At 45.4% G+C, this 27,241-nt stretch overlaps 2 protein-coding genes across 3 annotated transcripts in view; one reads left to right on the top strand and one right to left on the bottom strand.

Moving 5' to 3' along the window:
• LOC149354193 (zinc finger CCHC domain-containing protein 24-like) overlaps positions 1 to 27,241 on the bottom strand; it is a 170,206-nt gene that overhangs the window by 49,663 nt on the left and 93,302 nt on the right. The window lies entirely within an intron of this gene.
• LOC149354195 (sodium-coupled monocarboxylate transporter 2-like) overlaps positions 1 to 27,241 on the top strand; it is a 72,690-nt gene that overhangs the window by 22,050 nt on the left and 23,399 nt on the right. Inside the window, exons 2-5 of the mRNA XM_089583153.1 lie at positions 5,531 to 5,596; positions 7,953 to 8,004; positions 12,212 to 12,279; positions 15,172 to 15,329. Of these exons, the coding sequence (XP_089439279.1) occupies positions 5,531 to 5,596; positions 7,953 to 8,004; positions 12,212 to 12,279; positions 15,172 to 15,329 (344 nt within the window). The remainder of the gene's footprint in view (positions 1 to 5,530; positions 5,597 to 7,952; positions 8,005 to 12,211; positions 12,280 to 15,171; positions 15,330 to 27,241) is intronic.

Genomic DNA, 27,241 nt, shown 5'->3' with positions numbered 1-27,241 from the left:
AATGTAACATGGTGTGGTAGCTGGTGCGGGAGAGGACGGCGACTGCGTTCACGAAGTTAGCGCCGCGTCGTGGCGAAGGATTAGAGATCGAACTGCAACCTGCGTGGCATAGTTTTACACACACCGCAACGCGCGGATCATAAGGGGTGCAGCGGCATCGCGGCGGCGTCTTCGAAGAGCCATGTAGAGGTACGGTGTTGCCGGCTGCGTGGCAATTCGATTCCCCCTGCCACGCCAACTCACCGCAAGTAGTCATAGCGGCTGGTTCTGTGTGGTCGTGTGCTATGGACAGTGAATGACTGTTGACGAAGTGAGCGAGCGGAATTTCGCCTTGTCACACGTAGGCAGTCTTAAGTGTATCTGCCGTATTTTTTCTTCACAAAGCTCGCTGCACTGTCCGCAATGTAATTTCAAGGTTTTTCTGTGAGCCTCCAAGTCTCTGCGCCATAAATGAGTACAGGCAAGATACTATTATTATAAGGTTTCCTTTCCTCTTGGGGGATACTGATGAGTTGCTACTAATCACCTGAGAATACCTGCCAAATGCATTCCACCCGTTCTTATTCTCCTCGCTAAATACTACGGGTGTGCGAATATCAAATTTTTCGAATACGAATCGAATACGAATACTTGGTTCCGAATATCGAATCGAATATCGAATAATCAAGGACAGACGCATTTAACCACTACAAAACATTTATTTGAGCACCCAAGAACACCGCAGTTCAACTATCAGTGATGAAATGAGCACAAAAGGTGTGTGTGGCTCCACAAAAAGTATCAAAGTCTCGAACATTGTTCTCAGAAGAGTGGAAATATCAGAGAATATGGCTAGTACACAGCATTGATCAAGGCTAGCTTGCCATAAGCACAAAAGCGCGTTGCTGGGTTGAACATAAAAGGTTGTCGTGAAGGAAAACCGGCTGCTCCACATGGTCAGGCAGAAGTAGTTCCCTTCTAGCTTAAACGACTTCTCCAGCCACAGAAAATGACCTCTCGATTGGCACTAAGCTGGCTCGTGTTGCGAGGTGTTTCGTGCACAGCTCTGACTATACCAGCTTCGCAGGTATAGCCACAAAGAAGCTCACCAATGTAGTCAGCTACTGCATGTCCCAACGTTACGCATTGCTCTGGGCGCCGCCATGTTGTTATGTCTCTGTCGATAGGACTTGTAGACCGAAATGAACTCCGGTGCTCGCAATAGAATATTCGGCTTGATACGAATATTCGCGTCGTGTCGAATATTCGAAACAACACGAATACTTGGATTTCGAATCAAATACGAATACTAAAAATATAATATTCGAATTATATTCGAAAATTTCGAATATTCGCACACCCCTACTAAATAGATATACACGATACCGATACATAAGTATATTATTGCATTTATGTACGCAATGCCTCCATAGTCGATCCTGTCATGAAACTCGTTGCCACGAACATTTGCTCTTCACCGAGCACAACCAAGATGACATCCTTCTGGTTCGGATTTTGCCTTAAATTTCCAACTCTTTCTTCGCGAAATTTTCACGCGCAGGCGCCGTGCATTCAGGGCTGCCAGAAGGCTGCCGCCGACTGCAGAGGAAAGGTAGAGTGGGAGCAACACGTCTGCATAGCGCAGCCAGCCGTGCAGGTCGCTGGGAGTGTTATCTGCTTTGGTCGTGTCAGTCTCACTTGGAGCGGTTTATCTCCTGTTAAAACTAACAGAGCAACGGCGATAGTAACAGGTGTGTAGCAGGTTGCAGTAAGAGCACGAGCCCGACTCATACGGTGCCTCTCCAACTGTGCGCACACAGAGCGCGCTCGTAGGCTGTACGATCCTGGCCATAAATAAATACCCACGATTTATCGCCACCTAAAGGATCGCTCCACGAGGCTGAGGTTTCGTGCCCCAACAGGGAGATGTCAAAGCACGCTAGCTTCACTGATACGAAGGACGAGAACTTTGCGGCGGCGAAAGTGTGCTGTCCCACGCTTTGCGCGACGGAAGCGTTGTGAACACCTGCACATGTATAGCGAGCTTCTCACCGAAGCCCAGGCAGTATGCCCCGCGGTGCTTTAGATTATTCTGAGTGGTCTGAGGGCTCCTAATAGTATGCAATTTATTTGTTCAGATATTAGCTGCCCTATTGGAAAAAAATCAACTCATTTTGAACATACCGCAGACAACAGCTCACGTTACCACGATGCAGTGTGTCGAGACTTGCATAAGAGCTCCTTTAGATGGGCTTTATCTGCTGCTTCATCAGTTTTATGCAACGTCATCAAAAATTATTTTTAGAAAATATTATATGTTTTGTTGAGGTCTGTGCGAAACTATTTTGCCATTCAAAGTATACATATCGGTAAATTTTATATTAATTGATGGCACATATCAGGAAAATATGGCGCACAATTCTGGTAGTCCTAGTTCAATTCTCTTCTGAGATGAAGACGTGCAAAGTTAGTGAGCGGACGTTCGGTGATAAAATATCGATAGATTTTTGCAAATGAAAAGTCACACTTGAGAAGTCGCCAAAAATGATTAAGCGCGCTCCTGTGCACCGACAGTTTGGCTATAAATTTTTCAAACACCTCGCAATAATATAATTTATTCGTGACTAAGGCTATCCTACCCACTGAAGTGACTCGTCGGATATAGCGTTCGGCTGCTGTTGCCAATGACACGAGTTCAAACATAGATTTTGAGGATGTGAAATGCGAAAGGCCTGTTTACGAAGATTTCAGTTCGCATTAGAAAACCCTAAGTAGCGGAAACTACGAGTAATTAGGAGCCACTGACAGCGGCTTTCCTCGACGGCTTTTTCTTATTTCATGTATTTATTCAATGTATTTGGTTTTTTTTTTTCGAGGATAATAATTGCCGATAATTATACATGTGTTTGTCCCCTCTCCAAGCAATGATATACAGAAATCTGCGGAATATAAAATGTCGGTCAGGCGCTGTTTGTTCCATATTATTTGAAATCACTCTGTGTCAGACAGGGAATGGAGAAGATACGACTTGATTTCTATTCAGCTTGAAGGTCGACAATGCTGCCCCCATTCGGCTGGGGGCGTAGGTCGTTTCGCATTCTTTACTCGAATTTTGAAAAGCAGGAATCTGTCTAACAACAACATTCGATTCGCGGGGATAAGTAGAAACCCACGATTGGTGAAGGTGGCAGCCTGCTTATCTCAGACAACTTTTATCACAACGCGCTGATATTCATACCACAGACTGATGGGTGAGTTGGTGTTGCTTTGCAGACCACGTACGCGGGCGCCCACGAATGAAGACAGAGAAAGACGCCGGCAACATAGCCGCTCATGAGCGCTTGTGCTGTCTACGTCTTTCTCTGCGCACTCGTAGTACTTGGTCTGCGCTGATCTGGCAGCTTCAAGTAAATGCGAGTGCATCTGTGACAGCAGCGAAGCACCGCTGATTGGGTGGTGCGCTTAAACCCAGCTCTCAACAAGCAAGAGGTTGCGGGCGCTACGCGGCGCCGCTGTCGCTTTTGAGGACGGATAATAAGAACTCGGGTTTCCACCCAAAGATGGCAATTTTACTTGAACGGAGGAAGAAGGGGCATCTCCGCAGTTACTGCGTGGCATCCCGGCGAGTCTCATTCCATGGATTTCGCTGATAAGCACATGTCCTGCAGCCGAGAGCCTCCGCGTGAAGGCTCGTTCAAGCTATGCCTCAAAGCGGCTCGTAAGTTCCGGAAGTCTGAGGCCGAGCGTTAGCTACAAGCAAGTGCTTGAGCGAAAATTCAAGCAACCGCGGCAGCCGCTCTAACGCTTCGGATAAGTTAAGCTGCTCGTCAACCTGCGCCAGCTAGTCGCAGCCGCATTTTGTGCTCTCTTTAACAGCCGACGGCGCGCGGTGGAACGTCGTGTACATAGTGAGAAGTCGACATGTAGAAGGAAGTCACACATGCATTCTAAGTAAATCCCTAACCATTGTAATTACCAAAGAATGTAAGCATATACTTGACGGCCAACCGCAGATCCATCGCATTTAGCCACTTTGGGCACTCTTGTAGAACCTCTTTACTTCTTACTAGCGCTTCGAAGCTCGTTACTTGCATCGAAGTCCGAACACCCACATTATCTGCCCCTCCCATGCTGCACATATTTCTTGACTTCTCTACGCCGCGCAATAAGGTTGTAAAAAATGCGACGTAACTTTGACCATTTTCGAAGCAGTTTCGCTTGTGTCAGAGTTTTTATCAGGTGTAGGAAAAAGAATTTTGCACGCAGGAACAAATTTGCACGGGGCCTGTGCAGCATGGCTTCGAGAAACGATTTCACCCACGTCGATTCTAAGATTCTGCCGCGACGATTTCAATTATTCGCTGAAAGGGCGTGTCGCATTGAAAACAACGCCCGGCCTGCGCGCTGAGGTCATTATAGGGGCATTAGCTCGGGAAGCTAGGTGCAGAACAATCACACCGTTCCGCTGCTGTTCCGAACGCAATCGCATTTTACGGTTAGAGCGTCTCGATACAGGCGCGCCGCTTTCCAGCTTACAGTGATGACATCTGTTGTTCGAACCGAAATGTCGTAATCGTCGTCACTCAACGCGCACGTGCGTCGAGGTACTCCATCTACGGTTGCCATAAGCCTCCATTTGGCCGTGCTACCTGTAGTGTGACGGTTTGCCACAAATTTGGGGTACCCGCACTACGGGCAGGAGGAAACGAACTAGGTGGTGGGGTGGCAGCCTCCAAAGAGTTGTTTCACACTTGAAAAATTCTTCCAGCGCACCCAAATTGATGTATCCGAAAAATAACACTTGTGGTTACTACTCGGTAGTCGCAGCGCAACTACTTAATCGACATAAGCGCGACGATGCTACGACTACCTCTCTCTGCCTCCTAGTCTGCTCACGTGACTTCAAAAGTACAGGCTTTAATCATTCTCCTTAGCCCGCCGCGATGGTTAGATCAATGGTTATGTTATTCAGCTACTGAGCACATCGTCGCGAGCGCGATTCTGGCTATGGCGGCCGCATTTCGACGGAGGCTAAATGCAACCCCACCTGTGTGCTGTCTTGTGTCAGTGCACGTTAAGGAGCTCCAGGAGGTGGGCCCACCACTAAGACCCTTTCGTAGAACACGTGCAGCTGCGAGACATTGAAACTCTACACCAATACGCTTATTGAAATGCCCTCTCGTGTCATTGCTCGCGCAGCAGATAATAGACGTTGCTGTGAAAGAGTTATCGTTGTGCATCAAATTAAGCGCACCAGGTTGTTATTGCTTTATCGAAAGGCATTATGCAACACGAAGTGTTCAAGCACAGCCTTTGTGAGACGTTTCTGTGGACAACATAAGCACATGCGCACTGTTTTTTTTCTCCTTGTGACATAAAATGTGCGTGAACATACTCTCATCTTTCTTGTCATCCCACAGTCACCCATCATGACCCTCTCTCCTCCTCCTTCCCTTCCCCACTAAAGATTATACGCCAGATATCAATCTTTCTGGCCGACCTCTTTGCCTTCGTTTCATTCAATTTATCTCTATGTTCTTGCCGTTTGCAGTACCTACGTCTTCGATACGGGAACAAAGTAGGCCTCGGTGCGTGTTGCATCTATTTATTCCTCAGCGTAAGTACACACGTCCACAAATGTACCGATGCATGGCTTCATTTTTGGCATGGCTTCAATTTTATTTGTCGAGAGTTCATTTCATTATTTGGGCGCAGAAACACCGGGACTTCATTTCAACACCACAGCTAAACTGTCGCCACCTTTTATTGTGCAGAATATTTCACTCAGGGATACGCTTTCGACTGAAGCTATCAGCTACTCAGGCTAAGAGCGATATTATGAGCCCTCACACGGCTTTAAATGTGCGTTCCGAGAGCTGTATTATGTCGTAAAACGCAACAAAACAACAGTGCTTATATTCTGCTAACGAAACTGAAGTGCAGCAATTCAACTGTCATTATATAAAAAACGAGACTTCATAGTAAGCAGTAGAAGTGATGCGAAAACTTTTTTTGTTACAGTGTTAGTATATATGGGACATATATATTGGCTGCTTCTAGTTCTTGAACGATTTTCACGACAGCGGCAAGAAATAAACTCTTGTTTAATCGAAGTGTTACCAACAAAAGCTATCCGTCTGCCGGCGTTGCAGTATGAAAGTAATGTGTACTTTCACCAACACGATTTTGAATACTGACGCTGCCAAACTCTGTTGTACTTTTCTATTCGGCGTTAAGTAAGGATTTGCTATGAAATTTTAATGTTTGTGGAAGTCTTTGCCAGATGCATCGCTTTTTCCAGATCCGTACTTATTCTAGTTTTTGTCGTTGTAATAATGCCTACACACACGACCGTGTGGGTTTTGTGCAAAATGCTAATTATCGTAACTTTTGATGAACAATATTTTGCCGACATCGTTTCATTACCACTCTGTATATTTTGAAGGCCGCTTGGCTTAGACGCCATTCTGGTACAAATAATTGTAACCTCGAAGTTATCGGCAACTTCCGTGCCAAAAACTAGACGGGGAGAAGGTTAATTTAACTACGGACACTTACACATACTTTCTTTACATAGCACCTTGTTTCGTGCCCGTGATCAGCGGTGTTTTTCAAATGTTGCCTGGTCGTTCAGAGTGCGAAAGGATGAATAGACAAAGCCCAAAATGGAGGTCCTGCTTCAATGTTTGTGCTTTGGAGACTTTGAAGACTCACTTTTTTTTCTGTCTAAAATGTCCTGAATGCTGAGAGCTCAATACATCTCCAACGACCGCTGTTCCAAGCCCTCGCGAATAACCTACGAACTTTTAAAAAACACCGATTTGCTATCTTGCCCAGCTACTCTCCAAATCGCACTCTCTTTATACCTAACAACTGCGGATAAAATTTTCCTCGTTTTCTCAATTTTTCGTAAACAGACACACTGCACCCTCTAAATGACGCTGCTAAACGAGTACTTATTTTTAATGTGCACGAAACGTAAGTTCTGTCGTTCTTCCACATCTGTATTAATCTAGAAACATGGAAACATGCGCGCGCACTAAAATGCTAGATAGCGCATATGGCGGTTCGTGTTGGAAAACAAAAGGCAAACACTGAAAACAAGCAAAGGATCCCCTCTATACTTGTTATGCACCATCTTGCACACTCTTTAGTGGTTATGATAGTGAATATTGCGATAAAATAAAGAAATCTGGAATGAGAAACGAATCTGTAGAACCAAAATTAATATTTTGTGTCGTTTTCCCATCGAAGTTACCGAAAGCATTTTATACTAGCCTTATTAAATCCTAAACACACCGACGAATCTAACACAGATGAGTAAATTAACGCCGCGCGCAACAGTGGGACAGTTTAACATGCTCCACTCACAAAAGAATGGCCAAATAATGTATAAGTTAAGCAGTAAAATTACACGCTAAGCCATAAGACAAATCGCACATTCAAAGTAGAGCAAAGTGAATTTTTGCATAAATGAGCATTTGGGAGAGCCAGGGCCTACTGTAGTACCATTTAAACCATATCCCAATCTAGTTGGTCCCCTACTCTTCCTTTCTGTGTTTTCTCCTCTACCCCCTTCACTGTTAGCTAACACTGAAAATAACTGAAAAAAGCTACTCCGAACTTGTTGCCTTTCTAATAGCAGCAGATGCACAAATGGTGAAAGCCACAACCTGAAGGTAGCAACCGAAACAGTTACTGCTCTTCACTATGTAGTAAGCGCTACACTGAATTTCAGAGCTCACTGAAATTCACCGAACCGTCATTACTAGCTGCAGCACAGTTTCGACACCAAAGCTGTCATAAAATGATTAGAACTACTGTGGTGTTTTAGAGACGTAAAGAGCGGATTTCTTTTCCGCCGTTTTATTGAAAAGGCAGAAGGCATAATGTCTGAATGTTGTGCAGTGACGAAATTTTAGCCACACGCGACTTTACATGCTGCTAATGATCTAACGACTTCTCTTTTTCAGCAAACAATTGGCGCCGTGGCACTTTTTTCGGCCTCAGTAGCAGCCGCCACTGGTAAGTGCACCCAACATCACAGCTCAAGCGTTGTTATTGGAAGCAATGCTTAACCGATGACAACGTTACGAACGTCTCGCTTACATTGGCAGTCATACGATCGCTCTTGTCTTTGTTCAACGCTACTGGCCAGCAGTGTGGTGCACCTATATCCATGAGCAAGACGAAATGAAACGACCAGCGATGCTGTGCCCACACCAAAGAACTTATCACAGCGGGCAGAAATAATCCATATGACGAGAAGTATAAGATTCTAGCCTTTCGAAATTTGAACCCTTTACGGATAAGCCCTTTCATCAGCGAGAACTCGCTTATTGACACAGAGGTGCCAGGAAAAAGCGCAAACATGTGGTTAACCACGTACCGTGTATCTCTCGTCAATACGTTTATAAAGAGAAATTGTTTGGCGCAATGAAATAACCCAGAAGCACAAAAAATCCCAAGCCATGAAATGCTGGACTAGGTTGCAGCTTGTCGTGAGGAAGTAGCGCGAGCAGTTCGAAGATCAAATTGATTGTAAGCGTCCAACCCCATCGTGAAAAATTCCAAAGTACATGGCCACATTATGAGCTATATGGCATTTCTTCTCGAAACGTTTCCCTGCTTTCGTAAGCTCGCTAGATCTTAGCAACTCCTGCATATTATTCTATTTTGTGCACAGGCGAAAATTCGACTCTTCGTATCTATTTTAAAGAGGCGCTATGGTTCCACTACCGCAGATATTCTCCTAGGCCAGCATATATATCACACTTAGCATCATAACACACACAATACTATAGTGAAGAGCTGCTTTACAATGACTGTTCCGTGTAAGAGTACACCAAGTTCATCGCCTTCGTTGTACCAGATACTGAAGTATTGCCTCTGTAGCTCAAACAAAAACTGCTACAACGCACAGTCGTTACAGTATAGGCTATTTTCGCAACGGGGAGGAAAATGTCTGCGAACGAGGGTATGATGACGGGGAAAAGGGCGCAGCCTGGAGCGTTTCTTCTGCTGCTACCAGCGACGGCTGAGCAGTTGGCTCTGCGCATGCCACATAGTGATCGCGAGTTAAAGACCCAGTGAGGGCAAACTGAAGTTGTCCTGTGTCAATATAAAGACGTCAGTTTCACTGAAAACAGGGCTTTTGTCAACTAGAAAAGGTCAAGGAATGAAATCCTTAGTACGAGCAAACGGCGGTGCGTCGATACAGGTTTGCGTCGGGTCGCGGATCCATGATGCTAGCGTACACTGCGATTCACTCCCAAACTGCGACCACGGAGTCCTCTTCGGTGTTGACGTCACGCGTAAGAGTCGAGAGAAAAAATTAATTTCAAGTCCAATTTTCTCAGCAGTACATGCGTCCTTTGCTGTCGGGTGACAATCAACGTATACCTAAGCAAAGCCATACAGTCGCTTTTTACCTAAAAGAACAATTGTATTGAGTTGTCCTCACTCTTTATTTGAGCGAAATAGAGCGCTTAATAGATTTTTTTAAGCGCGATTTTTCTTTTTTCTGCGATGGCTTCTGCCGTCCGCTTGGGTTCGGCTGCGACACGCTTGTTTTTTATCTAGGGACACGGGCATCAAAAGCATCTGCGCTGCCTCGACTGCACTGTTGTGCAGAACTTCTGCCAATTATGGCATGCTTACGTGGTCCGGACAGCCTCACATGAAAAAAAAAGAAAGAATTAAAGCACACGGGGCTTCATTTCAGTCGTAGTGTGCTTTGAGCCTCACTTATAAAACTGTCATGCAGTGTTCATGATACTGAAAATAACAAGAATATTTTCGACTTTTTTCCTTGCAATATAGCCACCTATGAAGAAGCGATAAATATGCAAAAAAAAGGATTATTTAGGGCGAAGAGCAGCTCGCCTGGTGTATATGGGGGCTCCTACCGTCAGCCGTACATAACACAACAGCGGCTGGGATCGGGCCAAACGATAAATTGATAGATTACGCTGTTTTCATCAAGATGGCAGCGCCCCACAAAAGCCAGTCTTCAAAGCACTATGCCTGTGAGCAAGGTGCTCTAGATTTTAGTTGACGTCAGCAGAGCCCCATCGGAGCAAGACGAAAGCTTGTGCATGTATATATTGCGAGCGTATCGGTGTGTCTCTCAGTGCAAAAGAGAGCAAACGCGTGTACGAAACGGTTATTCCGGGGATTGCGAATTTTTTTTTTTTTCACACAGCCAAACGTTCTGAAAGCGCAAAAATTCTAAAATATAAATGAATGGGCGCTGTATGACACTGGCGCAGAGACAATATGATGTTACTAGAGGTCTAGCTTGTTGCCTTCCTACATCTGCACCGTTTACGTGAAAGCCGTCAAACCCGCAACGATCATCAGCTTTGGTAGAAGCTGCGTTCGAATAGTACCTATCGATAAGGCACCAAACGAAAAAAAAAGGGGGGGGGGGGGGGGGGGGCAGCCGAAATAACTTGCATGTAGAGTACTTTCACCAGTCGCAGCCTTTGCGATCCCGACGGCATGCATTTTGTTCCAGACCGAGCTGCTATGGCACATTTAGCACAAAAGCCGGATACTACATGTTGCACAAGCCCAAGTTAAGCCTTAAACTCGCGCTCACGAGGTTATGAAAAACACTTCTTTATCCCCAACAGCAATGCAAGTGTCGGATAGCTTGTTTTAGCTCTTATAGCACTTGTAACAAGTCTGACGTGAACCAAAAGGAAACAGTTTAGCAGTACGACCTCCTAATGGTACCGTTCGCATGGCAACACCTTTGACCCGGTTTGACATTCGCTCTGCTGTCCAATACCGGAGGACATTGCTCTCCCCGTTAGTGCCGTGAAAGCTGGCAAGTGACATCGTAATTGCGGACAGAAACAGACTTGACAGCTCCACTGCAGGTGAGAGTAACCGTTTAGTTCTGCACATGAAGGGGACTACGGCAGCGTTTGGCCAGATACGTCGCCAGCCTAAAGTTGAATGACCGCTGCGCACTGTCCGGCATCCTAGTAAAGACAAATGCAAAGCCTCAGATTGCGAGAAATTGGACAGCGCTGCCCAATTTGTAATGACACATGGTATGACATGAACGCTGCATGACATGTAACGGGGTGGACAGATAACCGCTGGTCTGCTTGAGTAATTGAGATTACACAAAGGGCAAAAAGACGTTGTTGTCGGAGGCGGCAGAGAGACAGATGGCACGATTAAATTTCGAAACTCGGCGGAATCGGGTGGTCGCAGGACTAACCTAATTGGAGGTCAGTAATAGGATTCTTTGTTCAGCAGATAAACATGATATTATTTATATATGATTTACAAACAATAGCATAGTGATCGGGTCGCGGCAGCTGCAGTAAGAAAGAAAGATTTAACAGCCGAACGATGAGTCGGAAATGCAATAGCAGTGCATTGTGTGCGGGATTCAGGTTTTAACCAACGCAACGCAATGCTGTCCAAACAGCAGTTGTGTCAAGTTTGAGGGCGGAAGGGCTGGGAGGCACTGGGTCCCAACAATAAGTACGGTTTCGCAGTGCTGTAAGTGAGAGCACGTTAGATCGACAAAGATAGGTGAAGTTGTAACGTTTAGTTCTAAACACGAATGTATGCAGGTGTAACTCATCTGCGTATATGCGGCGCAGGATGCGTTTAAAAAAAAAAGGCGCAGGGAAAGAGTAAGTGAGCAAGGTAGAGTTCTGTGTGACGAAAGAATGCTGCATCACACACTACAAAGAGCCATTCAGCTTTGTATCTGTGACCTTCAGTGGTCAAAGTTAATTCAGAACACTACACTGCGGAATGGCTCGCAACCCTGCGTTGCTTCGGCAAGTAAAAAAAAGAAGAATTCAATTAAGAACCTGATAAAATCGATATCAATTACTTGCTTGTCCAGAGTTACTGCACATGTTCCTGAAAAGTTAATTAACAGCGCAGAGAAAATTTCGGCGAGCTGCAAAAACATTACATGTCAAGAGGAGTATTGCGGCAGACGCCGACCGCACTGAAACCAAACGTCTTTACTGTTGCAGGCAGACAGTGCAAACTGCGGCCTTTTTATTAATCTCTCCTATTCTAATCGACGATTTCTCAACAGTGTGACACAGAGTTTAATTACCTATGTCAGCTTAGTGTCGGGGTTTCAAATGGGAAAATAAATTACTATGCATGCCAGTTCCTGGATCTCTTGATGAAACTCCAAGCGTTGATTTCATTCTATTTCAAGCGTCGTTTTGCTTTCACATCGCAGTTTTCCACCTACCCATACAATGGACGACATTGGGCATTGGAGTAGCAGGAACTGTCTACACGGCCTTGGTGAGTGTAGATCTCAAATTCACGTGCGACACGTTGAACGACTTTTATTGGTTTTTAATATAAAAATCCAGTCACCTTCCGGCGAAACTCGGCTGACCTAGCTCTGTAGAGTAAGAAAAGCACCTGGATAACACCACTAAACTTAAAAAAATAAAATAAATAAAGCGAATACCAAGCAGAGTGTTACTCGCGGAAAAAGCAAAACGGGCCGTACCGTAGCGAGTCGCTTCACTGGAAAATATCGAATGCTTTTTTTTCTGTTTTTTAACCCTGCTTGTGTCCTTTCTCATCCACGTGTGGGAAGTTTATCTAAAATAAAGATTTAAAAAGGCACTGGCTTCCCTTTGCTCCAACAAACAGCAGTCAAACTACGCCGTAACCAGCCAAACTTTACCTCAGCCTCTGTCTCTATTTCTGAACCGAATGCGACCTAAACGTCGTTACTATAAAGCTCACATTAATAGAGCTATCCTTGTCTCGCCTCACCGTGAAAGTGCGGAATTTCTGGAATGCCGTACTTTACTTTTCGTAGCGCAGCATATAGTAAATACACACGTACGGATGCAGCACATAAAACCATGCGCCTCGCTTACCTGTCTTTACTTTTTTTCCTCGATCGCGCTGTTAAACATGTCAGTGCAATAGAACCAGTGAACACAAACAGCCTCGGATCCCAAAGTCGAGCTCAGCCCTTCGGCTGGTTAGGCATAAAATTTACCACAACGTCTCCTCCACCTGCAGTGTACCGAGAGAGGCCATCTATTCAAACTGTAGCGGTGTCACGTACGGCTCTTTTTAGCGTTATTGAGCACATCTTTGTGCTTTTTCGAAAGTTCGCTTATTGGTAACTTCATGTTCTTTTGCTGCGGTTGCTTACACTGTTGCATCGTTTCGGAAGCGCTCAAAATTTTAAACGGACAGAAGGAGACAGACGAGCGCTACTTCCAACTGATTAAGTACTTCCGAAATGACGTTTAAGCACAAACTGGCCCGATCCACCACTCTTGTGGGTTACACTGCTGGTCACGCGTACCAGAACTGTCCTTTTTTTTTTCTCCTGGGGGTCCGAAGTGTAATGGCACCTCACCCGCTAGAAGTGGCAAGCACGCTGCATGCTTGTGTTCAGTGCAGTCAAAAACTGAACAGGCCCTCTACTTCATTTTGTCTTCCATACGTTTTGTCTATGCTTTCGCACTGCCCATGGCATTGCATGCAACTCTATCAAGAGATGCGAGTACATGCGCTTTATGTTTGTCCTTGCTGGTCATGGCAAAGACGCTTCCGACAACGCAACGGCCCACACATCGGCTGTGGTAGATTCTTGTCCACTGCGTTCACTTAACGTGTCCTCCGTGCACATTGAAACGAATGTTTCTAGCAGCATGGACATGAATTAACAACATGGACATGCACTAACAACATGGACATGTACTTCGACACGTCCGGCATGCATCACGAGTGTTTGGAGTTTGGAACGTCCGCAGGCTGACGTAGTGCTACTTTCCTTGGAGTAATAAAAGCACAGCTTCGCCCATTCTTTTGGAGAAGCAATGGCAGAATAAGAGCAGACAGGATGAAAGCTTTTACTACCTTCACTTAGCTGAATAGTTTAGCTATCTTCAATATATTTAGCTGAATCAACACGAACTAGGACAGCAACGTACTGATGCGGATTGTATGCTGCTCGGCCCCAGGACGTCGGCAAGCAAACCTCGTCACGCAGCTCCGCAGGTCGCGAATCGCGATCGGCCGTGAACGTTTCTTTACTCAGTAGTCGCCGGTCACTCCTGCGGATTGCGCGACCTCTGCGACTCGCGGGACCTCGAAGTGCTTGAAGGGCATCAAAACGACATTTCTGATTGCACGTTACGCCACACTGTCGCGTCGTTTGTGCTGGCTCCCAACCACAACGTGAACGTTTTTCGGGCGACGCTATTCAGACGTCGGACATGCCGACTCTGAAGGCTGCAATAAAAATACTTTTTAATTTTCATTTTTAACAGAACAGGGCAGGAAGAGCCAATCATCTAATTTCTAAACTCTTCAATGTTTGTATTACTTTCCAAAGTTTCCGCGCATCACATATATGCCCGGAGTTCTCACGCAGCCATATTTACAACTTTTCTTTCGTCGACACTCCCTTTTGAACAGCAACCACGTTTTAGTCCATGTTATTTTGTGCACAATAAACTGCGCCGCAATCGGTGCGCCAGTTGGCGAATCGGCAAAACACAACCTTCATAAGTTGTCACGTGTATAGAACATAACAGCCACGGATAAAGCTTCCTCTTAACGGCACGTGGCAGGAACAGCTGCGTGGCAGGGCTCTTGCCAACGTTTCTCAGAGGAAGCTTTGGCGCAGTACAGCTTTTTCACGCCAGCCGAACTTCTTTTCCCGCCATAAAAGCTGGATGCGCTGCTGAGAGATACAGCAAGAGGAAGCGAAGAAAATACGTCCACTAATTATCAAGACCTGCGTGCGGCCCCTGCCCTGCGTAGCTGCGACGATTATAAATAGGCTTAAGCCGGAGGTTAAAGGACAAGCTGGGCGCACGATGTTTAACCTGTATTTTGGCCGCATGCATACGCCACCCGTTTCCACTTGCGCCTTATTCGCTATCGACAACGGCGTTCTACAACTGTGGTGAGCGCGTACACACATAAGCTTGAAGGTGAATGACGAGCTGTAGTGCTAGCTAATTTATATCACTGCGCCAAAATAGCTAGCACTTCTTGGGAGCCAAGTTTGTCAAGCGTGTATTGTTGAATATAGCGTGGAGTCACGAAGGGCCCTATCTTGACACGGGTTAGTCGCGTGGACCATGAAACAGACAGCCGGGTGCAATGCACATGGACGTTTTTCTACAACGTTCCGATTTCTTTCTCCGACAGGGTGGGCTTCGAGGTGTCGTGTGGACAGACTGCGTCCAAGCCATACTGATCCTAATGGCTCCCGTGACGGTCATAGGAAAAGTCATCTACGACTCTCGCAACACCGACGTACTGCTCAGGCCTATGAGCGACATCAACATTAGGGAATACGCTTTCAGGTGAGACCCTGCACACACACGTGCAAACACCAGTCATGTTCAACTCTCTCATAAACGACGACGTCACCAAGGGCATCAGTGCCACGACACATCAGCGCTCTTCGTAACGAGGCCATTATTGTAGCAGCTTCGGAAAACAGGGCCCAAGCGGGAATGAGACGATGGGTAAAACACACATTTATTCATATTTTCATATAGTTGTATACAGCGCAGAGCAAATTACGCATATACTTGCACGTTTACTGCAACCCAGGTATTGTTGGTTACCCTTCTCTCTACGAAAAAGCACTCAAGAACATCATGCACGCTCCATTCACACATTTTTCTCGCATGAATGCTCGAATGCACCCGACACACAAGGCTCTAATCACCTGCGCAGTATACAGCGAGGCCGCTGTAATCGAGCCGTGCGCCTTTACGTGAGCCAGATACCCGAAATGGCCCGCTATGCGAGTAAGACAGAGTCCGTTTCTTAACTCCATATTGTGTACACGTGATGAAGCATTAACAGCTTGACTCGTTTCGTTTTTTCACATTGTAGTCTGTGATTGTTAAAATGTGCCGTCAACAAAACTCAGTCGCACTGTTTATCGTGGAATCCTCCGCATGTTTGGGCATATCTCAGGAAAGGCATCCACCAATTTTTTGTTCGCGTTAAACTCATTGTTTTTCGCTTTGTCGCCAATTACATCTACAAACGTGACGCTCTCACAATACCAAAAATTAGCACAACCAATTAATTTTCTTCATTCGAAAGCAAAAGGCTATCTCACCCGCTAGTTTCGAAGGCATTTGTTCCTTCAAAAATGTGAGTTGCCTGCGTAACTCAATTAGTAGAATGAGGAGGTGCTCTTCAGCATCTTTTCTTCGTGGGTTAGGATCCCGGCGGCGCCATAGGGCTGTCTTTTTTTCTGCGTTTGACAAAATTATTTTCATTCTAGAACGAATGCTCAATCAGGTGCTCCTCTAATCGACACCACTGTAAACAAATTATGTCACTCCCCTAGGTTTTCCTTCGTTTCGATGACAGCTGGCTGTCTGTATGTATCCTAACGAGCTTTAAATCTACCTGCCCTTGTCAGTGAATGTATGAACGCCTTCATATCATATGATTTAACCCCTCGTAATGTACCATGCAGGAGAAAAAAACATGAAAGAGTGGGCTCATGACAAAGCTTGTAGTGCGCCGGTCCTACACCGTGGACAGTTCGAATTCCTGGCCCACCTAACGCGCATCGTTTTCTTGCTTTAGTAAATAATAACCGGCTACGAACCCTATTTGGACAAGACACTTGTATACTCCGCAAAAGCTCCCCAGATGAAGCTGACTCCCCCTGCAAGCATTTCCTGCCTACTAATACTAAGAGGAACCAGTGGGCGTGCGCCTCACTTTTCATGCTTTTCGTCCCATAGGGCACCAGTACTGCCGAAGTTAAATGCACCTGTTTCGAATGAGGTGGGAAACTGACGTGTACACATTGCAGCTGAATACGGGGCAAGCGATGTTTCTTTAAACCCTGGACAGGAATCTAAACATCTGGGGCCGAAACACGCTTCCTGCCTCAAGCGGCTAGGGTTATTGACAGGCGACCGACAAAAACACGGCGAGAAGCCCTGCTCAGAGCTGTACGCTCTAGAGGAAGCATTTCATGGAGGCTGCTGCATGCATATCTCGGGAGCAAAATTAGAGGAATGTCGTCTGCATCTCATCGCCAAGCCAGTGACAGTTGCTGCCAGGATGCGTCGCATAGTATTGGAATGCGAGAGCGCAAAAACCCTGAGCTCTCAAACCATGGCGGCGAGAACACAACAGCACACACCGCAGTTTCCGGCCTCGAATAAGCGGAAACAAGCCAGCTGCCGAGCCCGGGCACCAGTGCCCAATTTAGCATACGCGAAATACTAAATAAAAGCTGCTCTTCCGATACACCATCCTGGATTCTTTTGTAAACAGCAACTCGAATCTCTGGGACAAATAGCAAATAAGGATAAGAAGAAAATCCTTGTTACCAAGCAGATCGGCAAACACAGCCCGCTGCAAGTCAAAGAGCGCCTGGGTTGCGGGCAAGGTGCTATGAACGTTTTTATGTGCGTCTATTCCATTCCACCATCAGCGCCAAGTGAACGCTTCTGGAAATAGCACCGGTGCGGTGGTGCACCAGCCAATAACGATGGGCTTGATGCGTTCGGTTGAAATGAACGAAATATTGCCGCAGTTATCACTAGCCCTCTATAAATGATTCTTTCTCTGGCCTCTTCGTTCTGAGGCTGCTTAGAGCATAGGTACCGCCATCACACCTGTCCGGGTAGCCTGCTGGTGGAAATCTGCTTCTGGTTTTTCTGTAATCATAGCGTTCACTTAAATCGGCGACCACACTCACTCGCACGTTTATATTCCGTCAACTGTCCTTGCTTCGTTTCCAAGAAGGTTCCGAAATTCCTTCGCCTGCATTTTACGCCTAAAAGTGCCGGCAGCTACTCCGCGACATGAGGCAAGGTATATGCCGACCTCTAGAGCGAAAAGCTCTACTCATCTCATGCCGAGCCTGAAGGTCATCTGGCTCTTAGATTTGACATCTGACGGGAGGTGCTCCGCATGTGTAAAATCACGCGTGGCAGTTGCCTCGATCTTCGTCTTCAGCTTCGTCGCCACCAGTCGCCACAGCGGCGCGCTTGGCAGTCGGATCCGCCGCTGCGCTGGCTGCTGCTCGGTCGCTCCTCCTCGCCAGTTGCAGCATGTATTGTATCACGTGATTAGTTCTTGCGCTTGGACGTCATGTCCGCTGCCGCGCCGACCGCCGCTCTGGACACTCGCTCTTGCACTTGTTGCACGTGATGCATCACGTGATTTGTTCTTGCCGAAACAATTTGCTCTCGCTGAAGTCTTGAAACACTACAATGAACCAAAGCTAAAGCTTGTCCAACCATGCTTAGCAGAGCTTTCGCTCTGTGTATCCTGGCTCAGCTGTGTTGAGCCATATAAACTTTTTTCATCAGCTGATCATTTCGAGTGAAAAGAAGGCCGCAAAGCGAAAAGATCCGAGCGGAAACTGTAAAAGTTCAGTAAACTGGCTTAACACGTCCGGCCCTTATTTGCTGCTGCCGAGCAAGCGTAGTGCAGCAAAGCTTCACCAGTTCTTCGTTGCCGCCGCTGTGCTATGCAGAAAATCAATTTCTTCACGTTCAGATATACTGGCGGTGCACTGGTTCTTCATTATGGCGTTAAATCAAAAGCGCAGGCTAAAGAAGTGGTTATTCTTTCGTGCTTCCCCAAGTCGAGCTTCGACATTTCAGCAACATGCGTCCAGGGAGAGGAAAAGACATCCTAATGCATTCGAAGCGACGAAGGCATCTGTGTCTTGTGTGTGAAATGAAGTTGGCTAGTATGAATAAATTATCGCGTTCTAATGAGTGATGCCACTTTTGCTGAATAATTTGCTTTGAAAAGGTATAAGAGGCCAAAAAATGAAATGCAGGCACAGCCAGCAACTGCCGTTTTCGCAAGAAAACTGCGGAGACGTCAAGTTAAGCTTTAAGCCCTAATCCCAGAGGCCAGGCTATACCACCATCCATTTTCCACTGGCGATCACGGAACCTTTTTTTTTTTCTCGTGCTTGACGTCACAAGTTTGAACCGAGTGGCGGGGAAAATAAATTTTGCTCTAAATCAAAATTTTCCCATTAATAATAGCGTCTTTTGCAGCTGAAAAAAGCATAAACGCAGCCAGGAAGAGTAGAGGACCGATTTTTACTAATAAAAATTGGATGGAGTGGTACTATAGGTCCTTTGAGAACAAGCTCTGAAAGCCGCCGCGATGGCTCAGGGGTTATGGAGCTCGGCTGCTGACCCGAAAGACGCGGGTTCGATCCCGGCCGAGGCGGTCGGATTGAAATTGAAAATTGGTGCAGGTGAAATTCTAGAGGCCCGTGTACTGTGCGATGTCATTGCACGTTAAGAAATCCCCAGGTGGTAGAATTTATCCGGAGCCGTTCACTACGGCGTCCCTCATAGCCTGAGCCGCTTTGGGACGATAAACCCTATAAACTAAAGAAGCTCTGCTTCTCTGTCGCACTCGTATTGCATTCATACCTAACGGCACCGGATGTCTTCTCGTCGAGTGTAAACCGACTAGTGAAAAGTGTTTTTAATCTAACGGACACAGTTAAAATCTAGCGGGTAATAAAAAAATTTCGGGCGCCACTTTCTTCCGTAGCAGAGATGATGAACTAGGGGTGTTTGAGGAAATTGCTGATTTTGCAAGTTTCGAAACCCAATTTTAACTACGTTGTTTCGCAGATGAAAAAAAAAAAGCCTTAATAACCGAGCACGGCACCAATGAAGTGCCGTTTTAAGCGAAATGTGCTATGGCTTTATGCCCTTGAACTTATTTTGCGGAATTGTCGTAAGACACGTAATAATTTTTATCTGCTTTGTATAAAATATCCATTTGATGCTTTTAGGTGACATTACATAATTTACAGGTGCTTAAAGGTGAAACTTGTACCAGTGTTTCAGATTTGCGAAAACTAAGATTGTAAGTTTTTAAATCTTGCGATTTTGGCAAGTTTTCATTACAAATTTGAACCACAATCGTGTTTCTTCTCTCAGTCACTAATATCTAACTTACTTTTAAATGCAGCAGACTTCGTACAAATTGGTGCTAGAGTTTCCCAGTGAAGTTGTTAGTGTTTTAAATATCTAGGAGAGAGCTGGGAGTTACGGGACAGTGGGTGGAGTGAGACGATCGAATTCATTCGTCCATGAGTAGCCTCAACAAGTTGACGAACTGCTCAGTAGTTGCCATTGGGATACTGACAGCCCTATTCCAAACGGTCGACAGCCGACACGACTGCCGTGAAAACGTTTCCAAGAAAGAAAAAAAAATTGTGATTTCGGCGCTGAAAAGAAAACGTGTGAGCTTTGCCTAGATGCTGGAGTCAAGACGAGACAACGAAAGAAAGCAGCACTCTAGAATATGAAATTTGCTCTATCAGTGTGCTTTCCATCACCCTAGGTTTATGCGTAGTGCAAATTTGTCGGCGAGATACGACACTGTTTTGTGTAGGCTTCAGTTGGAAAGAGTGAGACGGTAAAGCGGAGGGAGGGGTGAGACATTGTCCCATGTCCCATGGTTTGCTATGGAGAGCAGGATATTCAATTTGCTTATTTGAGCCCAAATTTTCCGAAATGCCCGTTCAAAGGTCGCGGAACGTGGGCGAGAAAATTCTGCGCATATCTTTCCTTTCAAGCGAGGAGTGTTTGTGTGCTTTCTTTCATGTCGCTCCAAGTGCAGCAGTGCCATCGCACTGTGCTTTCCAAATTTATTCTATATCCCTCTGCAAGCCTTCGTGGAAGTTCGGACATTTGCTATCAATGTTTCATTCCCCGGCCGGATACGGATCAGAATACCTAGAGGTCAGATTCCCTGGGGTACATTTTACATGAACGCTGTTTTGTGTACGTTAAAATGCCAGCTCGTGCCGTTTGATTTATGACGAATATTATTATTCAAACTCAAAATTTAATGACTCATTCGTGCATAGCAACCACGCTGGTGACAATGCCCTCGTGCACGGGATGTAAAAGCAGAAAGCAGACGTGTGCACACCAATATGTTTAGCTTATCGTCTCGCTGCCACAATATTTGCGAGGTTAGGTTGCAGTGCTGGTTTCCTAAGCTCCGTCGAGCTATGTTCATCATGCACGCGTATGTCGCTTTCTCTGAAGAAAGAAACTGATTGCGGAACGGTGGTATTTGCTATCACCACTAAGACGTAGCTCTAACGTCGCAAACAGCCTTTCTCTTCATTTCGCATTCTGCCAGAATCCTTGAGTACTGAGCCCTCGATCGCTTCCAACAAGAAGGCACTTGGTGCTGGATGTTGCGACAGCAAGGTTCCGCAAAAATTGACCCTGTGGTTAACGCATGCCCGAAGAAAATTCACGACCTTGGTAGCCATCGCCTCCATAAGTGTCACGTACAGTTCAACCTCAATTTAACGAAGTTGAAAGGGCGTGGCGATTACTTAGCTATAGACATCGTTTCGTTATAGCCCGTGCTGACCGAGTTAACAACGGGAATCGTCATTACTTCGTTGTATCAATTATTTCCTCGCAAAAAGTTTTGTTTAACGAGGTTTGACTGCAGCACTAAGATAAGGGCTATAGTCTATTGGGTACACGTCCGTAAATAATTCGACGGGAAGGGACCGTCGATTATATGCCTACTGGACAAGCGGACGACGTGGCACCTTGTGCAAACGTGTAAACAGGAAATCAGCGTTGTCTTAGCAGAGGTACTGAGCCTCGCATCGAGAGCGTACGTAAAACTAACCAAAATATCGTGTCGACTCGACGCGGCCAAAGGTCGTATTCTATGAGGATGCCTTTCCTGATCCGTTTCCCGTCCTTTTGCCGTTGGAAGCTGGCGCCTGTGATGTCACAGCTGAGCGCCAGTATGCAGTACCGTTCGCCGAATGCGGCATAAGAGGCCGAACTGAACTGTGGCGAAGAAGGATAAGAAAAGGGCAGGAAATAGATTCCTCACAATATACGCTCCCAGATTGTCCCGTTTCATGAACCGACACTCTAAATTGGCTCATGAGCAATGGTTAAAACATTGCTGGCGCTTTCCTGCTTTTTGTCAACGGCTATCCATCTTTCGTGCCTCAAGGTTCATCCATATAGCCTGTATAAAGTGCACCTTGAAAAAAAAAAGGCGCGAAAAAACAAACCAAACATACCAACCAAAACCAACCAAACGCCGTTTTATGTATTATGCATGACTGCTTCCTTGTCTGCAAAATGTTGCTTTGTGGAGACGTTGAATCAAATCCTGGACCAAACACTGGTGATATGCTTAGAAGTATTGTTGAAACACAGACAGAAATCCTCAAGGGTATTGGCGAATTGAAATTGCAGCTGTCTGTTTTATGATGCAACTATAAATGCCCTCAATGCTCAAGTTTCACAGATAGATCAGCTTGTGCAGTCCATGAGCTGCGCAACATCCAAAATTGATGGTCTAGATGGTTCTTTACGCGAAATTAAGTGTTATGTAAAGCAACAATCTGAAAAAATTGTTGACCTTGAAGACCGCAGTCGCCGGTCCAATCTGGTGGTTTATGGCCTACCGGAACCGGAAAATGAATCGGTATCTCAGCTTAAGAGGAAAGTAATCAGTGACGTATTTGACAAAATGCTTGATGTGAAGTGCAAATCTGTTGGCCGAATTCACAGACTTGGTCGAAAAGGCGCAAATCGACCTGTGATTTTGTATCTTCAGGATTACAATGAAAAACAGGCTGTACTCATGAATGCAAAAAAGCTAAGGAACACCGACATTTTTATTGAAAATGACTATTCTCGCTGTACACTTCGAAGGCGGAGATTGCTGTGGCAAAGCGCTAAGGGCGATAAGGACAACGGGAAGCATGTTTTTTGACAAATGATAAATTGCGAATCGACAATGATACGTTTGTGTGGGACGATGTTAAAAATGCGCGAGTAAAAATTTCGTCCACATCTTCTTCACCGGTGAGCGCATGACAAAGCCCGAGGTCTGCACCACAGTACCTGAGACTGCTTAACATTAACGCAAGAAGTATCGTTAACAAGACTGCTGAACTTGAAAGTATACTGTTATTTCACGATCTCCATGTGACTGTAGTGACTGAAACGTGGCTTCACGAAGAGATAAGTGACCAGGATTTGGTTCCAAATTCTTATAGTATTTATAGGCGAGACAGGCCTTCCCGTGGTGGCGGCGTTGCTGTCATTCTAAGTTCCGGTGTTCAAGCGTCTCTGCTAGAACAAGTCGTTGACCATGAAAGTCTTTGCCTACGAATAAACTACAATGGACACTCATTTATATTATTTGCAGTATACCGTCCGCCCTCTGCGTCCATAGACTTCCTGAACAAAATGCATGACCACCTTATTAAATATTGCAAAAGTAAAAGTTGCATAATAATAGCCGGAGACTTCAACCTACCTGACATTGTTTGGCCCGACATATCATCAAATTCTCGCCATGAAAGTATCCTCTCAGATATCATGCTGGCTTGTGACCTTACCCAAGCGGTTAATATTCCCACCAGAGCGCAGGGAACATCATCATCTGTTTTAGACCTTATCTTTCATACCAGATCTCTCGATGATGTTAGTGTTGCAGTTGAAGACGGAATATCAGATCATAAGCTTGTAGTTTTCACATACAGAATACACGCATCTAATAACTAGTCTACGCGAAGCAGGAGCACAGTTAAAGATTTTAGTAGGGCTAAGGATGAGTCAGTTCTTGATTACCTCGAAATGGCCTTAGAAAAATTCACGGGAAATGATGTCAATAATCTATGGAATAAATTCAAATCTTCTTGCCATTTCTGTATTCAACACCTCATTCCGAGCAAGGCTAAGAATGTGCGTCGTAAAAACCCATGGATCAGCCGCGAAATAATTCATTTATTACGCAGAGTAAAAAGGCTCAGAAAGCACACGAAGAACAACCCTGCGCTTCTAAACTTGAGACCTTTACTTGCAGAAAAACTTCGCTCTAGTAAGCAGTTTTATTATTCTTCCACATTACTGCAGTTCATCAAGAGCGATCCTGCCAAATTCTGGCGCCACCTTACCTCTGATACACGCAAATCCATCGATCACATCAAGACCGGCAAAAAAACTGTTCGCGACAAGCCGCAGATAGCCACAGAATTTAATCTCTTCTTTCAGTCAGTTTTTTTCAGATTCCCGCCCCCGACCCTCTTGTTTTAACGGCACGAGCAGTGTCAGCCCTGAATTTATATCCTATGAGGACATCTTTTCTATGCTCCTAAATCTGAATCCTAAATCATCGAGCGGCCCTGATGGTATTCCAAACGCCTTCTTGCGCCGTTACGCTGAATCGCTTGCCCGGTTTCTTGTTGTCATTTTTCGTTTGTCTTTTTCTAGTGCCGATGTCCCATCTGACTGGAGGCTCGCACGTGTCGTGCCTGTATTTAAGAAAGGTGACCGCTCTCAGTTAACCAACTACCGACCGATATCTCTCATCAGCACTTCATGCAAACTCATGGAACATATCATTTCCAACTACATCACTGATTTCCTCGATAGTAAAAACATACTCTCTCCTTTCCAGCACGGTTTCCGCAAAGGCCTGTCGACAACCACACAACTAGTTTCCACAATTCATTCGTTTTCTTCCGTTCTCGATAGTTCCGGTCAAATTGATGTTATATTCCTGGACTTCAGCAAGGCATTCGATAAGGTTACTCACTCCGGTCTGTTATTCAAACTTGACGAGCTGGGTTTGCCACGAACTGTAGTTGACTGGGTATCGTCATATCTTGATAAGCGCCAGCAATTTGTTGTTTTCGAAGGGCACCATTCCGACGTCCTCTCTGTCAATTCTGGTGTCCCGCAGGGCAGCGTCCTAGGCCCTCTTCTTTTCTTAATTTATGTAAACGACTTAACCTCCGTCATACATGAAAGCGTCAGTATTAGATTATTTGCGGATGACTGCTTGCTCTTCAAGGCTGTTAAAAATATCAATGATCAGGCTGTGCTTAATGAAAGTCTTAATGCTGTTTCCAGTTGGTGTGATCGCTGGGATATGAAACTGAATCCTGATAAAACTGTTTTCATGCGTATCACAAACAAAAAGTCTCCTCTTGCTCACCAGTACACTATCAAGCAGATCCCCATAACTCAAACTGACTGTTTTAAATATTTGGGTGTAACGATTACAGAACATTTAAGCTGGTCCGCTCATATTGACAATATCTGCTCCTCGGAGCGCCGCAAACTCGGCCAGTTAAGACACAGACTCAAATATAGCCCCTCCCATGTAAAGCTTCTGGCCTACAACACACTGATCAAATCTAGATTGCAGTACGCATGCGAGGTTTGGGACCCTTTCACTAAAAAAGACATTAGCAAACTTGAACGGATTCAAAGATCAGCAGTTCGCTTCATATATAACCGGTACCGACGACATGACTCCCCATCTGAATTAATGAGAATCAACATCATCAAACACTTAGAGTAGTGGAGAAAGCTAGCAAGAATTAAATTCCTCTTTAAACTCTACCATTCTCAGTTCCGTCTTGACCCTTCATTGTATGTGAAACCTTCAACAACTAGAGTAACAAGGCATTGCCATCCGCATAAATTATCTCCTTTGTTTGCCCGCACCAATAACTTTAAATATTCTTTCTTTCCTCGAACTATAGCTGAATAGAACAACCTACCCCCTCATGTGTTTGTATCCGAAAATGTGCTTTCCGCCATTGAACAAGTACTTGACCGTTAACTATTGTTTGTTGTTTGTTGCGACTTGTTTTATTTTCATGCTCCGTATCGCTTCTACTGAATTCTGCTGTTGGCGTCGTCTTCTGCTGGTCGTCGGAGTTCTCTGTATGTTTATCCCACTCCTGCTTGGGCCTTAACGGCCTGCAGTATTGTATAAATAAATAAAAATAAATAAAATAAATAAGCGCGGGGCAATCACACGACGGGCGCCGGATTCAGTTCCTTTTTGCATGCTGAGTCGTTAACAATTATTCTCCACCACCATAAGTTGGGTTTTTAAGCACGAGAGCGAGAGGATACGGAGAAGATACGGAGGACGCAGCAGACTCACTCATGGGTAGGAGAGGATAATTGCTTGCCTTCTGGCTTCCACCATGCTGCGATTGAAAGCAGGAAACAAGAAGCTTCAGAAACAAAAACTGCGCTGTCTCCAAAGGGTGGTTACATATTTCTTCTAAAATCCTCGTGGATACAGCCATCGTGAAGGATCAGTGGTTATGCTGCTCGGCTCTTAACCCGAAAGACGCGGATTCAATTCCGGCTGCGGAGACCGCATTTCGATGGAGGCGAAATACTAGAAGCCGACGTACAGTGCGATTTCGGTGCACGTTAGCGAACCCCAGGAGGTCGAAATTGTCCGGAGCACTTCACTACGCCGTCCCTCGTAGTCTGAGTGGCTTTGTGACTTTAAACTCCATAAACTAAACCAGACCTCGTGGATCCTCCCCAAAGCAGCTGTCGAAACCACTCGGTGATGATAGTGGGCAACTTTATGTACCTGAAAGTGTTGCACAGACACCTGATCTGCGGATGTTCATAGGCGGTCCCATCTGCCGCAGCAGAATTCATAATGTCGTTTTTAGCGAAACAACAGCAGTATCTGTTGAAATGCACGATTAATTATCCCCAACTAAAAGATTCAGGTGGAGGTCAGCCCCTGCTCTATAGCGCATTAAACATCTGCGCTAAGACGAACATTTCCGGTATATGTGCTAAGAGACAAAGAAGGCAATGTCGTTAGCAATACGGATATGACTGTGAAAGTAGCCGAAGAGTTCTACACAAACCTATACAGTAGCCGATGCAATCTTAACGTTAATGAGAGAGGCATTAGAGCGCAGCAATGGGGCATTTTGCCAGTAACGAGAGAGGAAGTAAAGAAAGTCTTAGCAGCAATGCAAAGATGGAAAGCAACTGTTCAGGACCAGATAGCAGCATATCTCTTGAAGGACGGAGGAGCTATTGTGCTAGAACAACTAGCCGCCTTGTATACGTAATGTCTTATGACCTCGAGCGTACCAGAAGCTTGATTCATAAGAAGGGAGACGCCAAGGACTTGAAAAATTGCAGACCGATCAGCTTACTGTCTGTTGCCTACAAGGTATTTACTAAGGTAATCGCTAATGGAGTCAGGAATTCCTTAGACTTAAATCAACAAAATGATCAGGCAGGCTTGCGTAAAGGATACTCGGCAATAGATCATATTCACACTATTAATCAGGTGATAGAGAAATGAGCCGAATATAAACAACCCCTATATAGGTATACCGTTCATTGACTACGAGAAAGCATTTGACTCAGTTGAAACCTCAGCAGCCATGCAG

This window comes from Amblyomma mixtum, chromosome 3 (genome assembly GCF_055824585.1).
Source record: "Amblyomma mixtum isolate Tamu chromosome 3, ASM5582458v1, whole genome shotgun sequence".
NCBI lineage: Eukaryota > Metazoa > Arthropoda > Arachnida > Ixodida > Ixodidae > Amblyomma > Amblyomma mixtum.
Note: the sequence above shows the minus strand (reverse complement) of the source record. Positions and strands in the feature narration are given on the sequence as shown.